Source organism: Caretta caretta, chromosome 4, assembly GCF_965140235.1.
Source record: "Caretta caretta isolate rCarCar2 chromosome 4, rCarCar1.hap1, whole genome shotgun sequence".
NCBI lineage: Eukaryota > Metazoa > Chordata > Testudines > Cheloniidae > Caretta > Caretta caretta.
Genome location: NC_134209.1, coordinates 145,872,195 through 145,891,316, shown reverse-complemented (window position 1 = coordinate 145,891,316; position 19,122 = coordinate 145,872,195). Strand labels below are relative to the sequence as shown.

General features: G+C 50.8%; 1 protein-coding gene across 2 annotated transcripts in view; it reads left to right on the top strand.

Moving 5' to 3' along the window:
* The window catches only part of MAVS (mitochondrial antiviral signaling protein), a 39,010-nt gene that overhangs the window by 9,128 nt on the left and 10,760 nt on the right, over positions 1 to 19,122 (top strand). Inside the window, exons 3-7 of one of the 2 annotated variants that reach the window (XR_007356149.2) lie at positions 595 to 769; positions 3,003 to 3,289; positions 4,138 to 5,083; positions 7,309 to 7,655; positions 9,184 to 10,527. Coding sequence is in view for 1 of the 2 variants with exons in the window: in XM_048846353.2 (XP_048702310.2) it covers positions 595 to 769; positions 3,003 to 3,289; positions 4,138 to 5,083; positions 7,309 to 7,655; positions 9,184 to 9,954 (2,526 nt within the window). In the remaining variant the exon portion in view is untranslated. Of the gene's footprint in view, positions 1 to 594; positions 770 to 3,002; positions 3,290 to 4,137; positions 5,084 to 7,308; positions 7,656 to 9,183; positions 11,861 to 19,122 lie in introns of those variants that run through there. The other variant, XM_048846353.2, reaches the window with a different exon arrangement.

Here is a 19,122-nt window from a genome sequence, read left to right as displayed (position 1 = left end):
CAGCAGGGTTTGAAAAATAGTGCCCCTTCCTGCCCCCCCTTCCTTACTCTGTTCCCTCCTCCCTCCCTAACCGAACCTCTACTCCCGCTGCTCTCCAGCCTTGGCTTGCTCCTGACTTTCGCCTGCTCCCCTGTTCAGAGCTCCCGCTGGCTGCAGTCCTCGCAATGGGGAGGTGGAATGTAGGGTACAACATGGAGGGTGCTCAAGGTTCTGTGAGCTGTAACTGCTTCCAGCCCTCCTGCTCTGTCATCCCTCCTTCCTGAGCGCCCCCCTCCTGACCTGCGGCACCCCTGCTTGTCCTGGCTCTACACAGACCCAGTAACATGTTACCATCCTGCCTTGCAATTCCCCTTGCTGCTCCAGCACAGGGCCACCTCCTGGTACACAACACAGAACTCTGCCAAACTGCGCCGTGGCTCCTGGAGCTTCCTCTCGCCCTGAGCAATCCTGCCAGCTGACTCCTGGCTAAATGCCTCGGCCTGAGCAGGACCCCAGGTGCTGAGCGGCCGAGCGCTTTGTCTGACTCCTTCTGAGACTGATGAAACGCCCCGTAGCCAGCCCCTTTCTCAGCGTTCTCTCCCTGCTGATTTTTAGGAAGAGATCGAAGCCCACGACGACAGGAAAGGGAACGAGCACGCCGTGTGGGAGCTCTTCTTCTACCTGAAATGCAGGAATGGCTGGGTGAAGGAGCTCATTGAGGCGCTCAGGAAGAACAGGCACCACGATCTCGCAGACAGGGTTCAGTGCAAGTACGATGCTCACCAAGTCCGTAAGTTTCCTTGCAGCACCTGTCCCTTAATACATGCTGCGCTCTCTTACCTGCCTGGCCCTGGGACTCTCTCTAGCATCACCACAGTATCTCAACGCCTTGCAGTCTTGACTGTGAGGTAGGGCAGGGCTGTTATCCCACAGGTACAGGGGGGCCAAGTTGTCAGAGAGGCCTAAAGCTGCCAGTAGACACCTTGTGGGATTTGCGAAAGCACCAAAGCAGGTTTCAGCACCAAACTCCCATTGAAATTGAATAAACACCTCTGAGGATCTGGCGCTAAGTGACTTGCCCAAGTCATACTGGCAGTCCGTGGCTGAGCTGGGATTTGAACTCTGGTCTCCCAAGGCCCAGGCTAGTGCTGGGAATGGGCGACAGGGTCGGATCACTTAATGATTACCTGCTTTGGTCATTCCCTCTGAAGCACGTGGCAAAGGTCACTGTTGGAAGACAGGATACTGGGCTAGATGGACCTTTGGTCTGACCCAGTGTGGCCATTCTTATGTTCTAACCACTGGTCAATCCTTCCTCTGTTTCTTTCCCATTTCCTGGAAGTCTCTTTGGGGCTATCACTGCTGTGATTAGGAGGGTGTAAGTTTTAAATATACAACTCCAATCAATTGTGGAGACCGGCACCAGTAGCAAAGTCTGACTCCTCCATCCCTCCTGCCCGCAGAGTTAATAAATTAACCCCAGCCTTTCACCCGCTTACCCCTCTCCCGACCCACCTCCTTCTTGAAAGCTTGGTGATGCATCTGCTCTGGAAGTCAGCAGGTCCTGGCTACGCTAGCAGGTTCCAAACCTTGGAGGCTTCTCCTCAGAAACAGCACCTGCCCCTTCCCCTTGTTAAAACTTACAGGCTGCTGGCTCCAGCTGCTCAGCTGATCTCCTCTACAGTGGCACGGCCCAAGGAAAGAGGTGGAAGTTGGCACCCCAAATCACTGAGGTTGAATCCCACGTGTAGAATTGCAGGGCACAAGGGTAAGGTGGCTACTGGACCTTCGTGCTGGGCCATAGCTGGAGTTTCTGAATGGCCTGAAGCTGCAGCCCCATGTTGTCTGCTTTGCAGTAATTCAGACTCCAGGTGACAGAGACCTGGAAAACTGTAGCGAGGTCTGGCCCCCCTTCAAGCGGGTTGTGATCTTTCCTTCCAACTGCCTGGGACCACTAGACAGCCGATGAGACCCATCCCCAGCTTGCAGACTGGTGTCACAAACAGCCAGCAAAGTCACTCAGTGCAGGGAGGAGCAACAAACCTCACCCGGTCTTGTGACTGCCTCTGCCAACCTACGAGCGCTTGCTCATGGGCTAACTCTTAGCCTTGCAGGCCTTGTCCAAGCCTCCATCTCTGCTAGGCACAGGGTAAAGGGCACTGCCACGCACTAGTGGGTTGGGTAAGATGGGGAGAGAACCCTGAGCATCATCCACATAGAAAATATGGACTGTGGGCTCTTCACTCACTAGCTAGTCCACGTTGAATGAGTGGCGTGGTAGAATGGGACCTTGTGAAGGCAAAGGGGTCCAGCGCAGGATCCTGTCTGAAATGGTGTGCTTGGCTTTGGTGCTCAAGCTAACAGTCCCTTCCAGGGACAAATGGGAGAAGTCTGGTGGCGGTAAGGTCACCTCCTGGAATCCTCCTGTGCGTGCCGCAGCCTGGCTTTGAGCTTCAGGGGACGCTGCAAGCTCCTCTCCTCATCTGCTCACCTGGAGCAGCACCTGGCTGATCAGCAAGTGGGGGAGGCTGACTTGGGAGAGTTGAGCAGGAGATCGATAGTTCTTGGTTTCTCTGTGGGTGATCTGTGCCTGGCAGGATGCCCTACCCTGCGTATAGATTGTATTTGTACTCGTATATTTTTGTAATGAGCCGGGGCTTAGTGTGCCAGACACACACAAATGCTCCGTAGCCTAGGTGAGATGAGGTGGGTCTCAGCCCAGTTGCTAGGGGACGTGTCCATTTCAATGGAAGTGCTGTCACAGTGACAACAACTGTTCATTGACTGTCTCAGCTGAGAGCTGGGAGGTTGAACGAGCCATGGAGAGCAAGAACTCCTCACTCCCTCATAGAGGACGCACCTCTGAGAGAAGGTACATTTGTTGTCGGTGCCTGGTTTCCCTCTGACTAGACGGAATGCTTCCCTTCTAGGGCCACACCAGTGCTAAAGTCAGCCCCTGCCGGTACTCCCCATCTCCCATATTACCCATCACTTCAAATATTCTGTGCTCTCTCTTCCTGCAGGTCCTCGGAACAAAGCACCACTTCCTGCTGTGAATAACTCTCTGCTCAGCTGCGAGTCGGTTTGCTCTCAGATGCCTCCACCGACAGCTAATCCTCATCCTCAGCGCGCTGGCCCCACCTTTGAGAACAATCCCCACACGCCTTCATTGCCTAGGCAGCCAGCAAGTCTCCCAGAGCCTAACACACCCCTGCCTCTCCAGACGAATCCGTCTGGAGTGGAAAGCTACCAAGACCTGGGGGAATACAATACTCCTGTGCAAGAAATGGAGCCGTTAGCAAAGCAAAAGGTTTGTTGGTCTCTGAGAGTGTCCTGTGGCGTCATATCTCTTGGGTTTGGTTGACAAGAACCTGACTCTTAAAACTGGGCCGAGTTCCTGCCTGTGTCCCAGCCCCCTGTGCTGTTCTGACCGCTCAAAGAGGCTAGAAGTCAGCCAGATCCCGGCTCCTGCACTGCTCCCATTCCATCCAAAGCAGATGCGCTGCAGCCATTCCAGCCTGGTGCACATGATCCAGAGATTCAGGGTGTTACAGCCAGCTGCCCAATACCCACCTTTGCCATGGGTTTGATAGATTGGGGGCCAGAAGGTGGTCTGGACCCTTCTCTCTCTCTCCAGCTGGTGCTGCCATCGCTCCTGCCCCAGAGAAGTGGCTGCAGCGTGTGCCGGGTACCCTGTCAGTCACGTTCTCTCTCCGGAGGTAGCTGTTCCATTCTACGTGCCCCAGCACACGGCGATTCCTTCTGGTTCAAAGGCGATCTCGGTGCTAGGGAAGTGCTGGATTGTCACCCCCTAATTCCCGCAGGCCCCAAGGCAGGGGAGAACCCAGAGTGACTGCCTCCAAGGCGAGGAGGAAAGCTAGTCTCCATGTCCATTCAGTCCTTGCTTCTCTTCAGAGTTCAGTGACGAGGGTAAAACACCACCTCCAAGGGGCTCTGCCTGTTGACCAGGGCTTAAGTGTAGAGGCAGCACTGTGGAGAGAGGAGTTTGGACACCAGGGCTCTGTCTCCTTCCGAACACTTGGGTCAAAACAAGGCCTGGGGGTGGGTCTGTCCAGTGCCTCGAGGGAGCCTCCATCCCAATTTGGGCCTAAAGAATAATTCTCTTATGGTCTAAACACATCTCGTTTTTTCTTCCAGGTTGCAGAAGATGCCCTGACCCCGTGGAGGGAAGCTCAGAGTCCCCAACCCACTGGGAACGCAGCACTAGCTGATCTCAGGGCATCACAGGAAGGCAGTAACCATGGAGATGGTCTGTCCTCAGCAGCAGTCCAATTACCTCCTGGATCACCAGCGGGACACCTGCTGGGTTGTGGGGGTGTGCCCAGAGGAGAGGTGGAAGTGGCTCAGCCAGGCAGACCAGTATTTGACCCAAGGGGACAGGGGCAGGACTGGGCTGGCCGCCAGCAGCATCCGGTCTGCGTGAACGGTGGGTATTTTGGGAACATGAATCACCTGAACATTGGGAACAGCAGAAAGGCATCCATGCCTGGAGACCCTGTTCAGAGAGGTGAGCCGGCCGCCGCTCCTAGCCCAGAGGATTTCAAGAACCAGCCAGAAGAGGTTTACTATTCTTCTTTTGAGCGCTCTCCCCTGGCTGCCAGTGCCAACAGAGCTGTCCCCGGACATGGGCAGCAGGCTGGAGATTCGCTCCGGGAACAGAAGATTCAGGCTTTGCAGGGTTACGAGAATGGGAACCTGACAAGCAGCATGGTGGATGTTCATAACCCTGTCCTCCTGCAGGCCCAGTTTGATGCAGAGCAGAAACGTGCCCAGGGGCAGAGAGAAGACCATGGTGGAGAGAGGGATGCGTTTCCTCTACACCAAATCAGAGATTCCGCACAAAGCACACACAGTTATGGCGAGTTGGGAGCCATCAAAGGAAGGACTGACTCTAGCCCTGCAATCGGATCAGCGCCCGCCTCTCAGACGACGAGCACCATCCCCACAAACCTCAGCGAGGATGCGACTGCTCATGATTTGGGAGCATTAGATCTCGGCAGAACACGCTTGGCCAGCTCCTCTGAAAAACTGGCTTCAGGCTCCTCTGCTGGACCTTCCCAGGGGATCCCTGAGCAGAACTCAGGTAGCACCATCAATTCCCACTGGGATGGGTGGTCGGGCGGGTGCCTAGCAGATACCCCGGGCGTTGCCAGTGTACCAGCAAACAGCAGGAGTAAGAGCTTTCCCTGTCAGTATTCACACGGCCATTTTAGTCTGCTCCTGGTGCAAAGGGGGCAGCATCTTCATCACCGGGGATGAGTTAGGGACATTGAAACCTGTGATCAAAATTGCACTGGCTTCCAGCTGCAGTGGGAATTGCAGTGTCTGCATAGCATCCACTGGCTTCTCCTACCCCCAAGCAGAATTTGTGGTGTGGGGGAGGTACACTTAGAGGTGCACCTGACTCAGTGCAAGGCTGTTCTTGGTATTGTGCCACTCCACTCCATGTGGAACTGGCTGGTCCACTCGCTGGCTAAGCGCAGCCAAAGCTGGATTCGTCGCAGCTCATCAATGCTGGGCTGGGCCAAGGCTGTGCCAGGCTTGGGGAAGGAGGCAGCACCACGTACCACATGTGTTTTGAAGCCCCAAGCCACTTCTGGTTTCCCAGCGACATGGGGCAGATGGGACCTGGGGTGAGTGTGACAGGGAGGAATGGGGCTGACCACCTTGCTAGTCTTGGAGTTTCCTGTTCCCCCACCCAGAAGGCTAAAGCCAGACTTTGCCCGTGTCAAGAGAGGGCCCCTCCCATGGTGTCTCTGAATTCACAGCTCTCCTTGCTCCAGTGCCTGGGTTCCAGGCAAAAGTAACTTGTTAGTACAATTTCCCTGTAGGAAACAGATATACACCCAGAAGTGAGGGACAGTCTCTTGGCCTAGTTATGCACCTGAGACTTGGGCCCCGTTTGTCAGCAGGTTTGCCAACCTGCGCTGCCTTCAATCAGGTTTGCCAGGGGAAAAACCGGCCAAATGTGGTGACATGCCACGTGGGACCAAGCCAAACTTGGCTATCTTGGGCTGAGTTTCGCTTTGGGTTTGGACTTGGACTAGAGGGGGGTGTCAACCTCCCATGAACCAAAACTAGAAAATGGCTTCCCATGAACCCCTGCAAAGTGGAGATGCTGGTTGTAACCAGATAGTGAATGTGACTGTTGCTGTCTATGCTAGCCCAGCTGACTTCTTTACAAAGACTTTCCCCAGCAGTAGGTCCAGGTTGTAGAGTTGTGTTACGGATCAGAGTGCTGTGAGAGACAGAACCAAGAGAGAACCCCACAGCACTCTGGTCAATCCACCTGCTCCCTGTGGCCCAGGCCGAGGGCCAAACACCTTGCTCAGAGCTTGAAGGTACTAGAGAGATGAATTTGGGAGCCAGTGAGCTTAGCTACTTCGTCAACATGGGAGGTAGAAAAGAGAGCTATAAGCTGGAGCCCTTACTACCTTTCAGTGGGGGCGAGACGGATGGGGTGTGAAGGGTAGGGCTTCGCATGGTGCTGGCAGCAGACAGATGTTTCTGAGGATGCTGTGTAGCATTCCCAGTTACCTGTCTACCTGGAATTGACCAAACCTCTTAGCTCAGATTACAGTACAATGGAGGTTACTAAATGCCTGACCTGAGTCCGTTCCTTAGTGCCTCTCATTAGACCAGCGGTTCTCAAACTGTGGGTCAGGACCCCAAAGTGGGTTGCGACCCCAATTTTAATGGGGTCACCAGGGCTGACTTAGACTTGCTGGGGCCCGGGGCCAAAGCCTAAGCCCGAGGGCTTTGACTTTTCTCCCCAGGCTGGCAGGGATTGGGCGGGCTTAGGCTTTGGTCCCCTCTCCTGGGGTCCTGTAGTAATTTTTGTTGTCAGAAGGGGGTCACGGTGCAATGAAGTTTGAGAACCCCCGCGTTAGACCCATCACCCTGTGCCCCACAATCACACTCCTGTTCTCTTTCATGGGCCTGCTCCAAAGCTCTCTGAAGTCATTGGGGGTATCTTTCCATTGACATCAGAGCCCTTTGGCTCAGCGCCCTGTTGCACACGTTGTTTGTTAACAATGCACTTCATGTTTGGCAGGCCTAATGCAGAATGACTCCTCCCCTCCCTTTTTGTTTGGAGCAGGTGTAACATTTTTCCCCCTGCACCAAGAAACGTGACTTCATAAAGAGGCACCAGATAAGAGACTCCTTCTGGAGACCACCCCCTCCCTTGAACTGGGACTTTCCCATTGTTAAATAGTGAAATATTGTTGGGGGCAGTGGGAGGAACTCCCAACTCCTATTCATTTCATACATCCTGATTAATACACGTTGTGCCTTGTTTCCCTCCAGATCCTCAAAGCAAAGTCCAGATCCTAGCTCCTGCAGCTCACATGCTACGCCCAGCTTCAACTCCTGGACCCAGCAACGTTCTTCCAGCCAGTTCCCCCCTCCATCCCAGTACGACTAGCATTAAGAGTGTTCTCAAGCTCTCCAGTGCCATGCCTGCTGTGGAATTCCCTGACCCTAGTGGCTTCTCCTCTACTGCTGTGATTCCGCCTAGTTCACCTGCATTGCCCTCTGACCCGTCAGAGCCAGCGTTCAACAGCGACCTGGGTGAGCTGAAATCTCCCGTCCAAGAGTGCAAACTGCCAACGAGAGAGAGAGACAGCAGCAGCACCTCCATGCCAAAGGAGAATGTAGGTTATCACATGTGTTGGATGTGTGTTCACCTTGATCCTGTTGTACACAATGACCCCCAAATGGTCTTGTTCTGCCTGAGCTATGGTCTCCCGCAGAACCATAGCCTTTCAGAGAGATCCTGCCAAACAAGCTCCCTTTAGCCTGGACCCTTTCTGCAGGTTTTTTTCTCTCCATTCTCCTTGCCCTGTCCCAGAGCCTTGTTTAAACCGAGTGAGGTTCTAATGGTAGAATCGGGCAGCACAGTCCGTAATCATGGATATGAAGGGCTTGAGTCAAAGCCCACTGAAGTCGGCTTCTTCCACCTTTTCCTCACCTCCCCGTCCCAAAGGGTCCTCCAGAGCCCTGATAACCTCCTCTCCACACCTGCCCAGAGGCTTCCCATCCCTCCAGCCGAGGGGAGCTAGCTACGACCTGTGTTCCCTGTTAAGCTGCGCGCTTGGGCAACCGTGCAGGAGAGATTCAGATGCCACCCAGCTGATTATCAGAGCATGCACAGCCAGCAGTGTGTGTTCAGGTTCCCCTCCCGCCACGTTGCTCCATCCTGCAGCTGCTCCCAGGATCCTCCTGCTGGCTGTGCAGAGTGGGGAGGAGGGTGCTGATGTCAGGGTGTCCCCCCTCCCCTGTACCCCATCTCTGCAGAGCAGGGCAGAGGGGACAGCCTGGATCAGGAGGCCTTGGAGCTCCTGAGGTCTGAATGGTGAGTGGCTGAGTGCCTTCTTAAAGAGACATTGCACTGTTTCTGAGATTTCCCCAGCAGTCAGCTCACACTCTCTCTGTCTCTTCCTCTCCTCCTCCCCGTGTACCCCATCTCCACAGAGCCGGGGAGGGGAGACAAGACAATAGGGCTCAGGACAGAGCAGGAGAGCGTTCAGTGAGTGGCTTAAAGAGACAGCGCATGGCACACACACTATCTCTGTCTCGCACACACAGCCAGCACACACACCATCTCTGTCTGTTTGTCACACACACACACCCACCCACCCAGGTCTCTCTCTCTCACACTCACTCTCTCTCACTCACCCTATTATTGTTACTACTTGGTACTTCGTGCAATGCACATATATTCTCTGTAATTTTATTCTTTCAAAGGGTGTTATTTTTCTGTTTTGACTGGTCTATGCATTTCATAATTTTTACTTCTCTTACACTTAAATTTAATTCTTTGAGTAGTGAGTTCTATAATGCCCAACCTCTCCTGGCTGGAGTAATATCCCTATGGTAACTTTTAAAAAATATATATTATATCTAGGTTTTTTGTTCCTACTGGTGGCGCACATCCACACATACTTTGGTGCACGTAACAAAATTTATTCCGCACATGGATGGAAAAAATTAGAGGGAACGTTGGCCATGACCCTTCCTTCTGAGCCACAGAGTGTTGGGAGGGATTGGTGTTAAGCTGGGGGCAGCCTGAAGCTGGGCTTGCAACACTCAGCCCCAAAGCAAGAGGTCAGGTGCCATCAGTGCTTCTGGTGACATGCTTCAGTTTGTGGTCTAACTAGTCCCTGTTGTTGTCTCTTGAAGGCAAATCAAGCACCAAAGCCCCCTGCTCTGACTGTGACCCAAAGCAGTCCAGGGTTCCCTGGGAGCACAGTTCGCACCACCGCAAGGGAGGCAGGGTGGAAGATCCAAAACGCCTTGCCAGGCTCCCCTGGGGGCTGCCAAGTGTTCTACAGTGAGCCGGATGAAGAGGTGGAGCTCAGCAAGCCAGGTGTGCTAACCTCCACCGGAGGTGTGGAGGAGCCAGCCCAGAGGCAGCCAGAGTCACCCGAGACAAATGTCCAATATTCTGGGAGGTCCAACCGCTTCTTCCTCAGCAGCGAGTGCACTCTGGGCAGCAATCCCCTAATGATAAGTGAATCCAGCAGTGCCTGCCCCAGCTCCAGCAGAGCCCAGAGGAATCAGCCTGAAGAGAATCACTACTCCTCTCAGTCTGACCACCCCCTCCCATCTTGGGCTACCAGCAATGGCCCAAGAAGAGTCGAGGCTACCAAAACCAGCAGAGCCTCCCTTCTGCCAGAGAGCAGCAGCACCTGGGACAGCACAGCTGTGGGAACTCACGAAGTCCATGTGGTTGAGTATCCTGGCGCTGATCTGGAGGAGGCTCCCAGCCTGAGGGTTGTAGCCAGTGTCTATGAGAACCCATCTCCAGCCAGCTCTGGCTCGAACATTAACAGGCCAAAGCGAGACAGTGATGGGACATCCTTCCCCTTGAAGGACTATATACTGCCAGCTGCCATTGCTGCATTCGCTTCTGTTGTGGCTTTCCTATTCTATAAGCATCTGCGGAATTAGGAGTTGAGCAGGGTGGAGAGATAGAACATCACTTTGTTCAGCCTCAAAGTCAACTGTAAACTTCATGCTTAGCTTTCTCTTGCATAGGAATTTTAACTGGCATATTTAAGGCTAGGCTGGAGGGTGGAATTTCAAACACACTATTCAGTCTTTTTTGGAAATGAGGCCTCAGATGCCTGACCCCCTTATGCTCTTCTCCATCCTTGTTGTCACCAGTTGCCTTCTCATATACTTTCCTTCTCCTGCTGCACCTCAACCCACCATGCAAGCCGTCGCTGATGGACCCTTATCTGAGACAGTGAAATTTGCAACCCGTTCTGCAGATGCTCTTATTCACACCTGTCTGTGGGCCAGTGCAGTGGAAGGGGGTACCAAAGAGACAGGTGGAGGCTTTCTACAAGAGAGAGCTTGTTGTCCTGTGAATCTCAGGATTCCTACTGCCAGCTCTGAGAGAAGGAGTTTCCTTGCAGAATCTGAAGTGTATGAACGTCAAGAAAACGCAGCTGACCTCTGCTTTGCCCAACTTTAAAATGCTGGTGCATGGAGAGGGGCTGGGCACTAGCTCCTGTGCAGGTACCTGAACAAGGATACTACCCTGAACTCAAACGTGGTCCATTGAGGGCTCTTCTGGCTTTCTCCTCCAGCCATGCCTCGTGATGGGGTCTGTGTTCACTCTCCCCTTCCTTCTTGCCATGTGTTTGTGTATGACTGACTGGGTCCACAATTCAGGATCCTCTGCTCTCGCTGAGTTGAATGGCTGTGCTGCTGGTACAACTATTCACTCATGGAGGGCTAGCATGAGGCCTGTTTGCCAGTCAAATCCCACTGGCAACTAGGCCCTTTGCACTGGGGTGAATTTCACCCTTAGCTTACACCTCACCGGCTTGAATCCAGACCAGATCAGTAACTTGGTTGTTAACATCTAATGCCTTTTCAGTGCCCTGTGTGAAATGAGCAGGGTCTGAAAATCATCTGCTCAGCAGGTAACCAAGTTACAAAAATCCCACAGCTGGTCCCACTGGTGGCAGTCCCAGCTGAGAGGCCCGGGTTTAAAATGGACCATGGAGGTTAAACTACCATTCTGTATGCCTACAGGGGGGTCCCTCCAGCTTTGAGGCAGTGTGGGGAAGTTTGCACTGCAGCTTCCATGCTGTATCTGCTCTGTGACTAAGTAGAGAGGTCAAATAGACTGTCACCTTTCACTAGCACGAAATTCTCTTCCCATGTCTGCAGGGGACACCACTAATCTTGTGGTTTCCTTCTCCTCTTAGCGTACATTTCCCATACCTGTCATGCTGCATAGCCTTAGTCAGAGCATGGGATTACATGCAAAGGTAGGTGTTGCCTGTTGCAGTCCTAGGCCTCCAAATTGTCTGGGCGTAATTTTACTGTAGAATCAGACTTTAAGTGGAAATGGGCGGGTGGGAATTAAGTAGTTTGAGAGAACTCAGCCACCATCATGGTGATGGTAATGTATGTAACTGGGTCTGTAGGTCAGTTGAAGCAACTGTCCTGCAGGATTCAAGGAACAGAGAATATCCCTCCAGCTTCATTGCTCCAGCGAGCATGAGGTTTACTCCTTTTCCTGTCGCATTGTCTCAGTGGTTTTGCTAAGGAGTAGGGCCATGATTTTGGCAAGGGTATTTTATTGAAAGTCACAGGCAGGATGTGGGAAATAAACAATAAACCGTGGATATGTATAGAGGGCCAGCATTAAGGGGTAGCAAACAGGGCAATTCCCCGGAGCCCCACAAAGCTAAGTTACAGGCGGTGGGGCTCGGGCTTTGGCTTCAGTGGAATTGTGAGGAAATTGCAGAGGTCTTGTGAAAATCACAGAATCCATGATTGACTCAAAGCCTTACTAATGAGAAATCAGAACTGACAGCTATGGTAGAGTGGCCATTTATATAAATGGCCATTTATATAAATTGACACTCTCCAGGTGTCAATTCTGCAACTGCCCAGGACCTGACAGTGTTCCCTGTTCCTTGCCCCACATGCCCCGGCAGGGCTGAAGCCTGAGGCCCTGAGCCCCGCCACCCACAGCTGAAGTTGAATTCTGAGCAACTTAGCTTTGTGGGGGCCCCCATATGTGGGGCACTGGGCAGTTGTCCTGCTTGCTACCCCCTAATGCTGGCCCTGGCTTTTATATGCAGAAAAACCATTGCTGTGGCACAGGTGGGTTGTGGAATTTTTATAGTGGGGGGCTCAGAAGGAAAAAGGTTGAAAACTTCTGCCCTATTTCATCCCAAAACACAACGTGCTTCTAAACTGCGTGTCCAGCATGAGGCTCTGCAGTGGGACTAGAGAGAGGCTGGTCCCAAGATGGTCTTCACAGCTAACTAACTATGTACCTTGTGAGGCAGAGCCTTTTCCACTTCTTAATTGAACCTGTTCAACCCTTAAATAATCCAGCAGTAAAACAGAAGATCAGATTGGTTCTCTGCCAGGTGAATGCAGTAAGAACTGTATAGCACTTAACCTCACAGGAACTGATGTGATCTTAACATTTTCTAGTTGGAGCCAAAAGATGCAAGGGGTATAAGGGCACAAAAAAAAATGCGCAACAAAAACCACAACTTTGTAGTCATTGATGAATGGATGAAAAATTGAAATGCTTAAATGATTTTCTCCTCCTCCCCCATTCCTATGCTCAACTGGCTGGACTTTACAGTGTAGGAATTTGCAGGCCAATAGTCCTTTTTGCTGCAAAAAAAACCCAAACCCACAGACAGCCCCCCAAGTTGTTAGCATTTCTGAAGAGTCTGTTCTGCATTTACACAGTGGAAGTTTTCCTCCCATTTGGCAGTTTACACTCCTAACTGAGGCTAGTACAGTCCAGTAGTTAATTTATGTGCAGTTAGCTTTCAGCTGATAGAACTTACTCCAAAGACAGCTTCCAGTCCAGAACCTGCTTCTGGGTCTGAACCTGCATGGTGCTGAGCACCCTCATCTCTCAGTGACTTACATGAGAGTTGAAGGTACTATACTCAGCACCACACAGGATCAGGCTCTATCCTAGTTGGAAGCCGTCTATGAGTAAGTTCTGTCCGCTGAAAGCTAGCTGCATGCAATTCCAGGATTGTATTAGCCTCAGTTAGGAGGGTGAACTCTGCAGAGTGGGAGAAAAAAATCTGTTGTTTGAGCACATAACAGGCTTTAAAAAACAAAAACAAAAAAGAAATCTTGCAGGTTGGTTTTAATTTTTTCCTCAACAAGCCAGCAACGAGGGGAGCAATTCAGTACATAAAATCTATGTGCTTGGAGATGGAGGAGGTAACCTGTTCCCAAACCTAGAATAGGAACTCCTGAGCTCTAATCCCATCTGTGACAATGACTCCCCTTTGGCCATGGACAAGTCACTTAATGTCCCTGCCTCAGTATCCCTATCTTGATAATGGGTATATTTACTTGCCCATCTCACAGGGTGGAGGAGGATTAATCCATGGGCCAAATTCTATGAATGGAGTTTGGGGAGGGAGTTTAAGTCTCTCAGAATGTGGCCTACTGTCTGAAAGACAACAGTCCCAGTGTAAGCATTAAGCATATCTGGGTATGAAACAAACAATTTTATGCCATGTTTATGAGTCTTGTTTGTTACAAGCCCTGTCCTAGCAGAGTTCATAAACCCTGTAACATTATGAAAACAGGTTTTTATAATGGGAAGTGTCAGGCAACTGTAACTCTAATAACCTCTGCAAGTGCAAGACTTGTGTAGCAGAAGGTGCCCTGAGTTTTAGAAGCCACCTTTAGCTTTTTCCTTTTCTCCCCCTCAGAGAAAAAGAGGGAAACGTAAAATATAAATGTGCCTAGTTGAAGTTAGAAATCCTAGTCTGCAGTTTTTAATGGACCCTAGAGGAGTTAACATCAATCCCCATGAGACTTGAGGAGAGTTGGGCTCCTAAGTTTAAACACTCAAAAGCTGGGGTCTGAGAAGGATAATGGGTACAATTTTCAAACCTGTCTGAGGGCAGGTCTGCTCTGGAGCTGGGAAGTGTCACTGAGGGTACTTCTACACTGCGGCTGGAGGTGTACTTTCCAGCACAGGTGGATGTGCGTGTACTAGCTCTGAGCAAGCTAGCATGCGAAAAACAGCATAGTCACAGCAGCACGGGCTGGCCACTCAAGTGTGATCCTGTCTGAGACCATAGGTACATACATGGGTGGCTAGCCCCTGCCCCCTGGCCATGCTGCTGGTTTTAGCATGCTAGCTCGATCAAAGCTAGCACAGGTACGTCTACCCAAGCCGGAAAGTACACCACCAGCTGCGGTGTAGATGTACCCTCTGATTTAGGCGCCCAACTCCCATTTGCTTTCAATAGCAATGTCACAAAGTATACTGACCCCAGAGCACCCCGGCACATACGCAGTGTTGCCAGTGTCAAAAGATCAAAGTGCATGAGTCAGACCCCCACCCAAATCATGAGATTTTTTTTTAAAAAAAAAATCTTCACCCCCTATATTGCAAATTTTGTGGGGGTCTCTTGATCTTTTGATCTCCCCCACCCATCCCCAGTGTGTGCGTGTGACAACTAGCCTTGCCCCCTCTCCCAAATTTATTGGGCATGGTGATTTTGGGCCCCGCTGCGGGAGCGCTTAGCCCCATATCTGCCCGTCCCCTGCCCAGCAGCTAATTCTGCCTGCCACTCCCATCAGCTCAGCCCCCTGCTCCATCAGTTCACTTACCCTGCCTCACCTCTGCTCCTCCTGAGCACTTTACCCCCCTCCTGCTCCTGCAGGGGAGTGCACACTCCACCTTCCCAGGCTGGGGGAGGAGCAGCACCAGGGGGTCTTCATGCCCCTTCCCAGGTTGGGTGCTGCAGGGAGGGAGGGGAGGAGCAGAGGACCCATCCCAAGGAGGACTGGAGCTGCACTGTTCTGCTGGATTCTTTAGCTCCTTCCTCCCCTCCTGTGAGAGTGGCTTTGAGTTGCAATGATACTCAGACCTCAGTGGTTCAGGAGCCAAATTAGCAACCAGCATTACCCAAAAGAGCCACAGTCGTGTGAATTCATGGTTTCATTTACTATAGTACTAGAGATTCATATTTACACAGTATCACAGGGGAACTATTTATTTAGTTTATATGTATTATTCTCACAGCAAATAAGTTAATAACTTTAACTTAATTGGTCAATAATATTGTAAAAGCATCCTGATTGGTTAATACCTTAGACTGGTTAATAATTAAATGACACAGTGTTTTAATATAATGATCTGCAAAGAGTGACAGGAACCACATTAAAGAGCCACTTGCGGTTCATGAGCTGCAGTATCACCTCTCTAGGAGTGGTTATGCTGCCCCAGGTGGTGGGGCAGGCAGCCAGAGGGCTCAGATTTGCTAGAGGGCTGGAGTCTCTTGAGTCATCGCCAGACTGGCTCCAGCCCTAGCTGAGGTTGTCAGGAGAGTTGGCAACACTGCGCTTGCCATCGAGGCCTGGCCTGGCCTCCAGTCAGACTCCTTCTAGTGTCTAGCCCTGTCAGGCGTGGAGTGTCTTTTACCTCACTAGTCCAAAAGGAACCCATCTGTGGCCACCAATGGAACAGTCCTTCAGCCATTGTGCAGCTGGAGTTCTGGTTCACCTCTTCGTTGCTCAGGCGTCCTTGTCGCCCCTCGGTAGGGTGACCACCCATCCTGAATTGGGCAGGACAGGCCCGAAATGCACATTTCAAGTCCTGGTCCTAGGATGGTTTCAGAGTAGCAGCCGTGTTAGTCTGTATTCCAAAAAAGAAAAGGAGTACTTGTGGCACCTTAGAGACTAATCAATTTATTTGAGCATAAGCTTTCGTGAGCTACAGCTCACTTCATTGGATGCATAAAGTGGAAAGTACAGTGAGCAGATTTTATATATACACACAGACCATGAAAAAATATACGTTGTTAAGGAGAGTGATCACTTAAGATGAGCTATTACCAGCAGGAGAGTGGGGTGGGGGAGAGAAAACCTTTTGAAGTGATAATCAAGGTGGGCCATTTCCAGCACATTTCCAGGAGTTAACAAGAACGTCTGAGGAACAGTGGGGCAGGGGCGGGGAGGAATAAACAAGGGAAAATAGTTTCACTTAGTATAATGACTCAACCACTCCCAGTCTCTATTCAAGCCTAAGTTAATTGTATCCAATTTGCAAATTAATTCCAGTTCAGCAGTCTCTCCTTGGAGTCTGTTTTTGAAGTTTTTTTTGTTGAAGGATACTCGCTTTGAGATCAGAAATAGAGTGACCAGAGAGATTGAAGTGTTCTCCGACTGGTTTATGAATGTTATAATTCTTGACATCTGATTTGTGTCCATTTAGTCTTTTACGTAGAGACTGTCCAGTTTGCCCAATGTACATGGCAGAGGGGCATTGCTGGCACATGATTGCATATATCACATTGGTAGATGTGCAGGTGAACGAGCCTCTGATAGTGTGGCTGATGTGCTTAGGCCCTATGATGGTGTCCCCTGAATAGATATGTGGGCACAGTTGGCAACGTGCTTTGTTGCAAGGATAGGTTCCTGGGTTAGTGGTTCTGTTGTGTGGTGTGTGGTTGCTGGTGAGTATTTACTTCAGGTTGGAGGGCTGTCTGTAGGCAAGGACTGGCCTGTCTCCCAAGATTTGTGAGAGTGATGGGTCGTCCTTCAGAATAGGTTGTAGATCCTTGGGAGACAGGCCAGTCCTTGCCTACAGACAGCCCCCCAACCTGAAGTAAATACTCACCAGCAACCACACACCACACAACAGAACCACTAACCCAGGAACCTATCCTTGCAACAAAGCCCGTTGCCAACTGTGCCCACATATCTCTACGTAAAAGAATAAATGAACACAAATCAGATGTCAAGAATTATAACATTTATAAACCAGTCGGAGAACACTTCAGTCTCTCTGGTCACTCAATTTCTGATCTCAAAGTGAGTATCCTTCAACAAAAGAACTTCAAAAACAGGCTCCAACGAGAGACTGCTGAACTGGAATTAATTTGCAAATTGGATACAATTAATTTAGGCTTGAATAGAGACTGGGAGTCGTTGAGTCATTATACTAAGTGAAACTATTTCCCCTTGTTTATTCCCCCCACTGTTCCTCAGACGTTCTTGTTAACTCCTGGAAATGTGCTAGAAATGGTCCACCTTGATTATCACTTCAAAAGGTTTTCTCTCCCCCCACCTCACTCTCCTGCTGGTAATAGCTCATCTTAAGTGATCACTCTCCTTACAATGTATATTTTTTCATGGTCTGTGTGTATATATAAAATCTGGTTTCAGAGTAACAGCCGTGTTAGTCTGTATTTGCAAAAAGAAAAGGAGTACTTGTGGCACCTTAGAGACTAACCAATTTATTTGAGCATAAGCTTTCGTGAGCCACAGCTCACTTCATCGGATGCATGCTGTGGAAAGTACAGAAGACGTTTTTATACACACAAACCATGAAAAAATGGGTGATTATCACTACAAAAGGTTTTCTCTCCCCCCACCCCACTCTCCTGCTGGTAATAGCTTATGTAAAGTGATCACTCTCCTTACAATGTGTATGATAATCAAGGTGGGCCATTTCCAGCACAAATCCAGGTCCCCGTCCCCCCCTCCCCAAAAAAAACAAAAAAACCTCTCCTGTTGGTAATAGCTTATCTAAAGTGATCACTCTCCTTACAATGTGGGCCCACACATTGTAAGGAGACTGATCACTTTACATAAGCTATTACCAGCAGGAGAGTGGGGTGGGGGGAGAGAAAACCTTTTGTAGTGATAATCACCCAATTTTTCATGGTTTGTGTGTATAAAAACGTCTTCTGTACTTTCCACAGTATGCATCCGATGAAGTGAGCTGTAGCTCACGAAAGCTTATGCTCAAATAAATTGGTTAGTCTCTAAGGTCCTAGGATGGATGACACTGGGACGCCATTTGTCCCGGATTCCATGTGGCGCTGCTCCATTCCTGCCTGAGGCTCGGGGGCGGCAGCAGCCCCTTCCCGGGGGGGGGTCTAAGGTGGGCCCCTGCCCCACCATGAAGCACCCCCCCCGCTCCTCTTCCCCCTGCGGTCCCACCCGTGGCCAGGCCAGAAGCCGGAGCCGAGCAGTAGCAAGAGCCACACAGGGAGCCCAGGTCACCGTGGGGAGCCCGGGACGCTTCACCTGCTCTGGGCAGCGCACCCTGGAGGGCAGGGACACAGACGGGTGGCTGCTCTTGGGCACCATAGCACCTCACCCAGAGCAGATGGAGGGTCCGGGGCTCCTCAGAGTGGCCTGGGCTCCCTGGGAAGCTCTTATGGTGGCCTGGCTCTGGCTTCTGGCCTGGGCAGGACCTTGGAAAAAAGGAAGAGCTGGGGCAGGGCTCCTGCATGTGTCCCTGTTTTTATGTTTTGAAAGGGTGGTCACCCTACCCCTCAGCCATCACCCTCTCTACCAGACCCTTGTCCCACGGTGCCTAACATCCCCTTGTCTAGATCCTTTTCCTTCAGAGCCCTGCTGCCCAGGGACATTCATTCCCCTTGCACCAGCACCCCTTGAGTCCTGGCCACTCTTTCCGGGGCATTCTCATTCCCTGCAGCACAACTACCTTCAGTCCCAGCTCCTCTTTCAGGGTCCACTGACCAAGGTCCTCCCTTTTCCCTGCAGTTTCAGCTACCTTGAGTCCTAGTTTCCCTCTCTCACTGCCATTTCCCCCTTTTGAAGCCACCAGCCCTTCCTCTTTCTAGTCTCACATGCTTCCTTAACCAGGTGATAGTCATCAAATAGATAAAACCTTTCAACTGATCCTCATGGTCCAGTTATTATTCAACTCTCCCTTATTAGCGCTGGCCCAGGCTACCTGCCTCCCCCATCTCCAGGTGATGAGACAAGGTCCTTTAAAAGGGAGCCACATCACTCTGTGATAGGGAACGATGTGCGAAAACATGCCCAGGTTAACATTACAATATTATGTTGTAGCCAAAGCCTTTTCATTTCCTGATTTGAGTGCTGAACATTGTAACCTTAGGGCTTGTCCACATGGGGAGACTCAGAAAAGGGAATCAGAATAAACTAAACATGAATTTAAAGTGAATTTGTTAAACTGCATTAAACTCCTGTGTAGACACTCTCATTTAGAATTCGTGGCCTTAAGTCAGTTTAGCTTAATTCCCTTTTAAATTAATTTTCCTGAATGTCCTTGTGTAGCAAAGTTGTCAGCTTTACACAAACCTATTGGTT